This window comes from Hemitrygon akajei, chromosome 7 (genome assembly GCF_048418815.1).
Source record: "Hemitrygon akajei chromosome 7, sHemAka1.3, whole genome shotgun sequence".
Classification (NCBI taxonomy): domain Eukaryota; kingdom Metazoa; phylum Chordata; class Chondrichthyes; order Myliobatiformes; family Dasyatidae; genus Hemitrygon; species Hemitrygon akajei.
The window spans coordinates 158,709,245-158,721,617 of record NC_133130.1 but is presented as its reverse complement, the minus strand read 5'-3'; the positions used below and the strand labels follow the sequence as shown (position 1 = coordinate 158,721,617).

The 12,373-nt window shown below is 44.2% G+C and overlaps 1 protein-coding gene across 1 annotated transcript; it reads left to right on the top strand.

Annotated features, from left to right (window-relative positions):
• Window positions 1-117: 117 nt before the first annotated feature.
• pierce1 (piercer of microtubule wall 1) lies at window positions 118-11,301 on the top strand. Its single transcript, XM_073052296.1, has 3 exons — window positions 118-291; window positions 10,427-10,505; window positions 10,965-11,301. The coding sequence occupies exons 1-3, from the start codon at window positions 137-139 to the stop codon at window positions 11,151-11,153; spliced, it is 423 nt and encodes a 140-aa protein (XP_072908397.1). The 5' UTR covers window positions 118-136; the 3' UTR covers window positions 11,154-11,301.
• Window positions 11,302-12,373: the final 1,072 nt, after the last annotated feature.

Below are 12,373 nucleotides of genomic sequence, written 5' to 3'. Positions count from 1 at the left end.
TGAGGGTCAGTGTGTGTGCCCCCAGTGAGGGTCAATACCTCCACATGACGCTCTCCCATTGGATGGTGAGCCACTTCCTGCCGAATGACGTATGAGGGTTGCCCGGTAACGGGCGCTTGTTGTGGTTCCTAGCGCCATGGAGCAGTGTGGAGTGAAGGATCCCACGGTGAAATATTTGGAGCCGGTGCCGGAACCCGAGCCTCCTGTCCCGCCACGGACCAGCCAGTATTACCGAGTGCACCCGGGCGTCCCCGACAGATTTGAGCATCCGGACTGTTTCCAGGGTTACAGGTACTGGGAGGCATTTCATTCCAGGAAATCCCGGTGGAAGGGAGCGGAAATGGGATTCCCATGGAAGTGGTTTGGAATTGGATCCGCCTAATGGAGAGCTCTCTTCGGAACGATGTCCAAGAGGCCCACCCATGGAATCTGGGAGCGTAATCCCAGCAAAGAGATGCAGTCAGATCCCGAGCTGGGGTTGCAATGGGATTGAATTTGCGGGATCCATTGTGTACAAAGGAGGGACTTAATGCATGGAAGGGAAATCAAGGGAGAGGAGGAATGGGATTCCGAGAGAACGGATATATCAAATGGAATTCGGATGAACGGGATATAGAGGCAACAAGGGTCTAATCTCAGGAAAAGAACCCAGGAGAGCATGCTCCAAGATCAGAAAACTGATAATTTGGTGAAGAGATCCAAGACAACACACACAAAATGCTGGAAGAACTCAGCAGGTCAGGCAGCACCTATGGAAAAGAGCAAATAGTCAACTTTTCAGGCCGAGACCCTTCAGCAGGGCTGGAGAATAAAAGGGCTGATGAAGGGAATCGGCGTGAAATGTCGACTGTTTACTCTTTTCCATAGATGCTGCCTGGCCTGCTGAGTTCCCCCAGCATTTTGTGTGTGTTGCTTGAATTTCCAACATCTGCTGATTTTATCTTCATCGTGAAGGGATCCATGGTATTTGTTTCAGAAAATGGAATCGAGGGAACCTGTTAGCAACAATAGGGAATGGGAGAATGTTCATGCCAAGCAGAATCTGTGGAGAGAGGGAAATTGTGAAACTTGAGGTCTTGGAGCTGGGAGAGAGAAATAAATGGGCAGAGAAGGTGGGAGAGGAAGGGGTGGGTAAAATATCCATGATAGGATGAATGCAAATGTGACAGAGGAAAGGTGAGCAAATGATTGGTGAGGAGGGATAATGTGAGCAAATGTATTTGGTGTGGAGGGATAATGTGAGCAAATGTGATTATGGAGGGATAATGTGAGCAAATGTGGTTGGTGTGGAGGGATAATGTGAGCAAATGTGATTGGTGTGGAGGGATAATGTGAGCAAATGTGATTGGTGTGGAGGGATAACGTGAGCAAATGTATTTGGTGTGGAGGGATAATGTGAGCAAATGTGATTGGTATGGAGGGATAATGTGAGCAAATGTGATTGGTATGGAGGGATAATGTGAGCAAATGTGATTGGTGAGGAGGGATAATGTGAGCAAATGTGATAATGGATGGATAATGTGAGCAAATGTGATTGGTGTGGAGGGATAATGTGAGCAAATGTATTTGGTGTGGAGGGATAATGTGAGCAAATGTGATTGGTGTGGAGGGATAATGTGAGCAAATGTGGTTGGTGTGGAAGGATAATGTGAGCAAATGTGATTGGTGTGGAGGGATAATGTGAGCAAATGTATTTGGTGTGGAGGGATAATGTGAGCAAATGTGATTGGTGTGGAGGGATAATGTGAGCAAATGTGGTTGGTGTGGAAGGATAATGTGAGCAAATGTGATTGGTGTGGAGGGATAATGTGAGCAAATGTATTTGGTGTGGAGGGATAATGTGAGCAAATGTGATTGGTCAAGATATCCTTCCTCATGGTTGGCATGGATGATGTGGGCTGAGGGTGTCCATTTCTGCATTGTTCCCTTCTGTGGTTCTACAGTTCTGTGATTTATTTATCACATGTACATCAAAAACATACAGTGAAATGTGTTGTCAACCAGCACAGCCTAAGCTGGTGGCAGTCGGCAAAGTGATCTTTCTTTGTTAGTGTAACGTGCTACTAATAGCAAGGCTGAAGAATGTGCCCACCAGACCAGGCTACGCTAATAGAGAGAGAGAATGAAACTATCACAGATTGACGACAAGCAGAAGTGGCCAGTTCCGTTACAGCAGACAGAGAGTGGGAGCTGCCTAAAGTTGGAGACTTTAATACCGTCTAGAAAGTTGCAGTGTATCCAGATCACAGTTCAAAGTAAATTTATTATTAAAATGTTTATATGTTGCTATATACTACTTTGAAATGCATTTTCTTGCAGGCATTTACAGGAAAAATACCATGGAATTTTACAAAAAGCTATATATAAATGGCAAAGACTGACAAGCAACCAATGTGGAAAAGAAGACAGGCTGTGAAAAGAAAAATAATCCTGTGGACATGAGTTGTAAAGAGTCTTTGAAAGTGAGTCTGTAGGTGGTAGAATTGCAGTGAGTGCAGTTATCCACGCTGGTTATACAGTATTGAAAATGAGTTTGTAGGTTGTAGAATCTGATCAGTGTAGTGGTGAATGAAAAGGAACTTGATGGTTGCAGGGTAATTGTTAGAAAGGAGTGGTTCCATTAGACAGACACAGTATGGACTCAGAAAGGGCAGGTCCTGTTTGACAAACTTACTGAAGTTCTTTGAGGACATAATGAGTGCAGTGGATAGAAAGGAACAGGTGGATGTCATATACTTGGATTTCCAGAAGGCGTTTGATAAGGTGCCACACAAGAGACTTATAAATAAGATACGGATGCATGGAGTCAGGAAATGTATTGGCATGGATAGTGGTTTGGTTAACCAATAGAAGGCAGAGAGTTGGTATAAATGGGTATTTCTCCGGTTGGCAGTCGGTGGTGAGTAGGGTGCCGCAGGAGTTGGAGCTGAGCCCGCAGCTATTTACCATGTAGCGTAGTAAAATTTGCTGATGACACTAAACTGAGTGGAAAAGCAAATTGTAGAGGATGTGGAGAGTCTGCAGAGGGATATAGATAGGTTAAGTGAGTGGGCCAAGGTCTGGCAGATGGAATACAATGTTAGTGAATGCGAGATCATCCACATTGGAAGGAATAACAGAAGAGCAGATTATTATTATTATTATTAAATGGTGAAAGATTTCGGCATGCTGTTGTGCAAAGGGACTTGAGAGTGCTTGTTCATGAATCGCAAAAAGTTGGCTTGCAGGTACAACAGGTTATTAAGAAGGCAAATGGAATGTTGGCCTTCATTGCTAGAGGGATTGAATTTAAGAGCAGGGAGGTCATGTTGCAACTATACTGGGTACTGGTGAGGCCGCACCTGGAGTACTGTGAGCAGTTCTGGTCTCTGTACTTGAGGAGGATATACTGGCTTTGCAGGCAGTACAGAGGAGGTTCACCAGGTTGATTCCAGAGATGAAGGGGTTAACCTATGAGGAGAGATTGAGTCGCCTGGGACTATACTCTCTGGAATTCAAAAGAATGAGAGGGGATCTTATAGAAACATACAAAATTTTGAAAGGGATAGATAAGATAGAAGTAGGTAAGTTGTTTCCATTGGTAGGTGAGACTAGAACTAGGGGACATTGCCTCAAGATTCAGGGAAGAAGATTTTGGATGGAGATGAGGAAAAACTATTTTTCCCAGGGAGTGGTGAATCTGTGGAATTCTCTGCCCAGGGAAGCAGTTGAGGCTTCTTCACTAAATATATTTAAGATACAGTTAGTTAGATTTTTACGTAGTAAGGGAATTAAGGGTTATGGGGAAAAGACAGGTAGATGGAGCTGAGTTTACGGACAGATCAGCCATGATCTTATTGAATGTCAGGGCAGGCTCGATGGGCCGGATGGCCTACTCCTGGTCCTATTTTTTATGTTCTTAACCTGTTGATGTGGGACATAAAGCTCCTGTACCTCCTGCCTGATGGTCGTAGCAAGAAGAGTGCATGGCCTGGATGGTGATAATAGATCCTGCTTTCATGTGGCAGAGCTCACTCTATTTTATTGCAGATTTCTAGCATCTGCAGTGCCGTGATTTTTATGCTTTGTTGAGAATAAGTTGCTTATAACACAATGATTGACATGTAGAGCAGATTCTGAGTCAGATGCAGGGTTGCAGACAGGGGCTGTTATTTTCATAGATCCCAAAGCTTCGATCACTGGATGTCTTAATCTCCTGTTTTCATTATGTTTCCAACTGGACATTACAAAAAAATACTGTATTTACTGTCCTGGTGTCTTATGTAGCAACTGCAGCTTTGGTATGAAGGGATTCCCATCTCCTTGCTGTGCTACGCTGCAGATTCACCAAGGCTGGCAATATTTATTACATATCCCGAGAACTGTGAAAGTCATTGTTTGGGGTTCCCCAGGAGCATGACAGTATCTCTGCAAGGATTTTCCCAATGTGTCAACATTTAAAGAGTCTGCTGAGAGTGTGCAATATTCACATGGGACTGTGGGAGGGCAGGGTTATGAATATTTGTAGGATCTTCTGCTGATTTGTTCCTATCTTGATGCACTTCCCTGTACAAGACAATGTTTGGCAGGGAATTCCCGAGAGAAGTTCCCTATTTTTTTGTCCACATACTGTGCCTTCTTTATTGCTGGCTATAATTGTATGTTTTGTGTCCCATGTATAAGGATACCTCCATCCCCTTGATCATTCAATACTTTCCAACCCCTCACCATTTAAAAACTTCCTCCAATTCTTTTTAAAATCGATATGGATGTCCATAATTTTTTACATTATTTTCCATCTGCCTGGCTCATGCCCTTCTGCTTAGCCTGTCCACATACCACTCATGTTGCCATCCACTTTGTACCCTCAGCAAACTTGGATACGTTACACATGGCCTGCTCATCCCAATGGTGGAGATGAACGTCTATCATCGTCAGTGACCGGGGGAAAGAGAAACTCGGCTGACGTTCCAGGTCAATGACTTCAAACGTTGACTGTTTCTCTTTCACAGATGAGACCTCACTGAGTATTTACAGCAGTGTCTGGCCCTTTCAGGGCTTGTTGCATTTTTCCATCGAGTGTCCTTGCGTTCCAGTCTGGATAGGGCGCCATGGTCGCTTAGCGGTTAGCGCGATGCTGTTAAAGCTCAGGTGTTCCAGAGTTTGGAGTTGTAAAGAGTCTCTGTGCATCCTCCTTGTGGAATGTGTGGGTTTTCTCCGGGCCCTCTGCTTTCCTCCCACCGTCCAAAGGCGTACCGGCTAGGTTAATTGGTCATAGTAAGTTGTCCTGGGACTAGATTAGGGTCAGTTGGGTTTGTCGGGGGTTGCTGGGGCGGTGTGGCTGGAAGAGCTGTATCTCTAAATAAACGATAAATAAATAGATAAAATGAACCATCGACACCTCCCCTAGAGAAGTTAATCTAATGGAGCTGATGTACCCTTTCATTTGCCTGCAGCTGTACTGATTGGCTCCTACTCAGATCACCACATTCCACATTCAGGCCATCTAAGGCAGTGTCTAATTTCCCACTGCAGACAGACAGATTGCCACAGTGTCTAAAAATACTCTCTTAGGGGAAGTTACCTACCACAGTGTCTTTACTGATATCTTTCGGAGTCCAGAATTGCGTAATGTCAGAGCCACAGGAAAAACTTGCCCTTTGCTCCACTCGGTCTGCACTGATCTTCCTGCATCCAGCCGTCCACCCGCACTCATCCTACATTAGTCCATTTTACTCTCCCTGCATTCCCAATCAACCTCACCCCTCTCACTTCTAACTCAAGCCTACTCACTGTGGGCCACTTTCACTGGCCAGTTAATCAAAAAACATATCACTGGATCACAAATCTGACCTCTGAATGTTTAGTATTGTGGCAACGGGGCGGAACTATCCTTATTTATTGATAGGATTAACAAAATTACTTTTATAGATTGCACAAACACAAAATGCTGGAGGAACTCAGTTCCTATCACCTGCCATCTTGTACCCCTTCCCCTCCCCCAGCTTCTTATTCTGGCTTCTGCCCCTTGCAGATACATTCAACCCTGATTGACGGTCTCAGCCCAAAATTGTTTATTTCCCTCCATCAATGCTGCCTGTCCTGCCGAGTTCCTCCAACACTTTTGTTTGTGTGTAGTTCTATGTATTGCACGTCACGGTGATAGGTGAACCCAGGTTATACTCTTCAGCCGTTGACACACACTTTGCTTCACCTCATTTCTGGCTGAAGTCATATTCTCATTTGGCCAATCATCCAGCTTCCAGTGACCCGAACCAGGTCTAATCCGATTCTCCCTAGGTGCTAGTCTTTCCTGCGTTAGGGAAGAACCTTTATCAATAATTATCTTGACTTCTTTCTAGAGGATTAAGTTGATCTGGATCTCTTGGAGAGCTATCACTCCCGTTGTATCTACCGCCCCCTAGAGGAGAGAGTCTGCCAGTGAGCGCCTGTTCACAGCACCACATGGTGAATGTCAGGGGCACGAATTTGTGTCTCACACCCTTATTCGAGATTATTTATTGTCATTCTTCAGTGCACAAGTATAAAGGAGAGCAGTTACTATTTCTCAAGATCTGACACAACATTAAAAATCACAATAAGCATAAAGTACACAATAATAAAACAATAAATACATAAGATTAGATTATCTACATAGTCTGATTGTATGTACATAAAGTGACGCTGGATACAGGAGTACCTGTGCACGAAAAGACTCTGACAGGAAATGGTAAACTAGTACTGGTGGTGGGTGGGTTAATGAGTGGGGGTGTTGATCAGAGGAAGTAACTGCTTTTGAGTCTGGTGGTCCTGACATGGATGTTACATTGCCTCCTCCCTCACGGGAGTGGGAGAAACAGTCCACGAGCTGGGTGTGTGGGGACCTTCAAGATATTGCTGGCCTTTTCTGGCACCTTTTTGTGTATCTGTCCTTAATGGCAGGTAGGTTGGTGCCGGTGATGTGTTGGGCAGTTTTAAGTACCCGTTGTAGAGTCTGCCTGTCCAGCACAGTGCAGTTTCCATACCATGGTGCAATATGTTAGTATGCTCTCATATACAATGCCTATAAAAAGTATTCACCACCCTTGAAAGTTTTCATGTTTTATTGTTTTACATTGAATCACAGTGGATTTAATTTGGCTTTTTTGACATTGATCAACAGCAAAATACTCTTGTGTCAAACTGAAAGCAGATCAAAAGTACAATTATAAAACACAAAATAATTGCATAAGTATTCACCCCTACAAGTCAGTATTTAGTAGATGCACCTTTGGCAGCAGTTATAGTCTGTGTGGATAGGTCTCTATCAGCTTTGTACATCTGGACTCCTGCAATTTTCCCCCATTCTTCCTTACAAAACTGCTCAGGCTCTGTCAGATTGTATGGGAATCATGAGTAAACAGCCCCTTTCAAGTCCAGCCACAAATTCTGAATTGGATTGAGGCCTGGACTTGGCCACTCCAGGACATTAAGTTTGTTTTTAAGCCATTCCTGTGTAGTTTTGGCTTTATGCTTGAAGTCATTGTCTTGCTGGAAAACAAAGCTTCTCCCATCGCAGTTCTCTTGCAGACTGCATCAGGTTTACCTCCAGGATTTCCCTGTGTTTTGCTGCATTCATTTTACCCTCTGCCTTCTTCACAAGCCTTCCAGAGCCCGCTGCAGTGAAGCATCCCCACAGCATGATGCAGCCACCACCATGTTTCATGATAGGGATGTTTTGTTTTTGATGATGTGTGGTGTTTGGCTTTGACCAAACATAGTGTTTAGTCTACTAGCCAAAAACCTCAATTTTGTTTTAATCAGACCATTCTTCCAGATGACCTCAGAATCCTCCACGTGCCACCTGGCAAACTCTAGCCAAGATTTCATGTCAGTTTTTTTTCCAACGGTGGCTTTCTCTTCGCCACTTTCCCATAAAGCTACAACTGGTTAAGAAGACGTATGGTGTATTGGCCTTCATCAATAGTGGAATTTAATTTAGGAGCCGAGAGGTAATGTTGCAGCTATATAGGGCCTCACTTGGGAGTACTGTGCTCAGTTCTGGTTGCCTCACTACAGGAATGATGTGGAAGCCATAGAAAGGGTGCAGAGGAGATTTACAAGGATGTTGCCTGGATTGGGGAGCATGCCTTATGAGAATAGGTTGAGTGAACTCGGCCTTTTCTCCTTGGAGCGACGGAGGATGAGAGGTGACCTGATAGAGGTATATAAGATGGTGAGAAGCATTGATTGTATGGATAGTCAGAGGCTTTTTCCCAGGACTGAAATGGCTAACATGAGAGGGCACAGTTTTAAGGTGCTTGGAAGTAGGTACAGAGATGTCAAAGTAAGTTTTTTATGCAGAGTGGTGAGTGCATGGAATGGGCTGCTGACAACGATGGTAGAGGCAGATACGATAGGGTCTTTTAAGAGGCTTTTGGATAGGTACATGGAGCTTAGTAAAATAGAGGGCTATAGGTAAGCCTAGTCATTTCGAAGGTAGGGACATGTTCGACACAACTTTGTGGGCTGAAGGGCCGGTATTGTGCTGTCAGTTTTCTATGTTTCTATGGTGAAGCACCCAGGCAACAGTTGTATGCGCAGTCTCTCCCATCTCAGCCACTGAAGCTTGTAACTCCTCCAGAGTTATCACAGGTCTCTTGGTGGCCTCTCTCACTAGTCCCCTTCTTGCACGGTCACTCAGTTTTTGAGGACTGCCTGCTCTAGGCAGGTTTACAGCCGAGCCATGTTCTTTCCATTTCTTGATTATTGATTTAACTGTATTCCAAGGGATAGTCATTGACTTGGAAATTTTCTTGTATCCATCTCCTGACTTGTGCTTTTCAATAACCTTTTTGTGGAGTTGCTTGGAGTGTTCTTTTGTCTTTGTGGTGTAGTTCTTGCCAGGATACTGACTCACCAGCAGTTGGACATTCCAGATACAAGTGTATTTTTACCACAATCGAAACACCTTGACTACACACAGTGATTTCCATTTAACTAATGATGTGCTTCTAAAACCAATTGGCTCCACCTGTGATGATTTGGTGTGTCATATTATCAATTATTTTGTGTTCTATATTTGTAATTAATTTACATCACTTTATAGAGATGTTTTCACTTTGATATGAGTCTTTTTCTGTTGATCAGTGTCAAAAAAGCAAATTAAATCCACTGTGATTCAATGTTGTAAGACAATAAAATAAGAAAACCTCTGGGGGTGGGGTTGCTGTGAATACTTTTTATAGGCACTGTGTAACTGATTCCCCCTAATTTTACAATATGAGCCCACGCTTTGAAGTAAGCTGGGCTCCTTGCTGCATGCGTTGTGGTTATGTTTCATCCCATGTTTTCATCAGGTTGCATACCTGAATTGCAGATTTCAGTTAATGGTTACACCCCAAATCCTCCCCTTTTATGTTGTTACTGTTCCTGAAATCATTACCTGTGGCATCTGAAGCAGTTCCAGTTCCTGTCCTCCCTGCGACCTCTCTGGTCAATTACCCTTCCTACAGGGCCCACTGATTCCTGCTGCAGCTTCCTCGACTCGTCACCAGCAGAAATACAGCATGTGTCCATGTCACTCCTCTCATGGCTCTAGAATATTGACGGGTGGTGGTGGGTATGGCCTCTTGCTGCAGGTTCATGGTCTTACCTGCTCTCCCTTCCCTTTTATGCACCCAAATTCATAACTTTGCACCAACACTCCCACAACCACATTTACACAGATACACAAACACAAGCACTCACACACATGCTTGTATGCACACACAGATGCATAGTCTCACACATATTTGCAAAGATGCATGCACTTACATACACAGCCACAGACACATACAGTACATACCAACATAGCACCCTAAACCCTAAAATATACACACTTTCACACATATACACTCACAGATACACCCACAAAACATTCAAACACATAGTCACACATGAGCACATCTACAAACACGCACTCACATATAATATATGCACATACTCGCTCTCACACACACGCAGATGGGCTTTGTGGTGGCAGAAGGGCAGATGTTTACCTTCAGCAGAATCCAGAATAAAGTAATCAGCCACTTGGAGGTGATGACAAACAGTTCTCCATCCGGTGTCCTGGAGATCCGAAATTCCCTCCACCAGAGTCCGTTGCAGCCGTGGGTCAAGGCTGAAAGAGTGCTGGTCAGTATGGCAGAGTGTAGGAAACAAATGCCGGCGGGGTGGAGTACGGATTCAGATTCTAAAGCAAGGGTTGACAGTTGAGGGGTGAATAGCCTCCTCTCCAGTGTTCACCTCACACTGCTCAACTCCAGCCACAGGCTGCACAAGGGCAGAAGCCCAAGGACAACATGCAGCCTGAGAGGAGGTAGGCAGAGAGCATGGGCTGCAAGGATTGTCATGACAAATGGATATTAATGTTTTTATAAGCGATAATCACATGAAATGTATTTCTTTGTTGACCGACAATCTATAGATCCCAACCAATTAATCCGATATATCGAACAACCAACCAGGTTTATGGGAGTCAACAGCCAACTGTCCATGAAATGCCGGTAAGAGTGATTTCTGAAATCAGCTGGTTTACTGTGATATCTGCCAATCTTTTAATAACTTGCTGCAATTAACTGTCCAAATTCTGGTTCATTATTTCATAATTTATAGAACGTCCCGCAGTGAGGGCCAGTGTGTGTGGGACCCATCCCCCAGTAGGGGTCACAGTGTGTGGACCCCTCTCCCGATCGAATATTTATCTACGGAACCCAAGTTCAGTGACAATTAAACACAGTTTCTCACTGAGACTTGCTGGCAGAAGAACCTGTACCCAGATAAGGGTCAGTGTGCATAACACCCAGTTATTATTTTTCCTCAGTTAACAGTTTCGAAAAGAGGCAAAATCAGTCCTATCCTGACGATCTAATTGTGATGTTAGTGTCTGCTGATGGAATTGAGAGTGGTGGTGGGTTCTGTCTCTTCCCCTTAGACTCATCCCTTGTCGTCTCTTTTTATTCCAGACCAGCTACTTTTCAATATCTCGTAAGCTTTCTAATCACTTAAGCAAATGTGGAATGTACAGAGACAATGGATTCAATGTGGGCCTGGAGAAATCCCTGGTCACTGGGCCAGACAACCTCATTAGGTTCCAGGACCGTCTGAACTTCCACCGCTCCTACTTTCATGCTGGCCCATCCGACACACAATAGTGGATGTGATTGCCTGGTGCTTCCTTGTGCTCAGTCAGATACCTAATCCACTCCTTACAGCAGTCAGCTGCACTTTCTTTGTATGTCCCTTACACAACTGTGTAATAATTTGTCTGTTCTATTAAAAAGGATTTGTACAAGTATAAAATGGTCCTTTATAATTGTTAAACCATTATAATTCACTCAAGTGTGTAACCCGTACTGAGTGAACAACACACACCCATACCCCAGCTTGTGATTTCAAGATCTGGTCCAGGGACTTCAACACTTGTACAGGATCATAGAGGAGACCTGCTTTACGAGGGGCTGCACAACATTGCAGGGTAGGTGTCGTACTGGGCCAGCTGGTGGTGTAGTGGCATCAGCACTGGACTTCGAGGCGGATATATCCGGCTGGGTCTCAACCTGGGCAGGCAAGAAAGGCTTGGCAATCTACTTCTATATCTTGCCATAAAACCCCATGGACAACTACACTATCCATAGGGTCACCATGAGTCAATGACACTCAACAAAAACAGCTGTTGTACTACTGAAGGGGCACTGCAGAGGAAGTGCTTCTTAGTTAGAAAGACAGGACCGAGGGAGTACTTCAGAGTTTAATGTGTCTTCCCCCCCCCCCCAGATAAAACTAATTTGCAAACCTTCTTCATTAAAATTTTCCCTTTTCTATACTAATTAGTAATTTCTGCCCTTAACTTTTTTTTGTCATCTCAGACTGTCTATTCAGCTCGTTGGCTATTGCAATTCCCAGTTTAAGCAGCAGATGGGTGAGGAGAGGGGCCAGGGTGAGTGACATCAATTAAAATGGGCTGAGTAGTCAAGTCTCTAGATCAGAGGTCCCCAACCCTTTTTATGCCAAGGACCAGTATCATTAAACAAAGGGTCTGTGGACCCCAAGTTGGGAACCCCTGCTCTAGACCATCCATCCCCAAACTAAACTTAAAAACAGATGATCTGATGTACAGGGGCACTGGAGAGTCTGACATTTATTACCCACCCACTGAATGCTCAAAGTTGGTGGTCTGAGTTCTTTATAACCTGCCAGCAGCTTTCTGACTGAGTTCAGAGCAGAAAAATAAAACCAGAAATAAAAGAGCAACATTTCAGGTTTCCACCCTAAAGGGACAACTGAACCAGTTGGAATTTGCATCCATGCTACTGTTATGGTCACTTTTATGGTAACAGCTTTTTATTCTCTAATTATTGTTCTGAGATTTAAT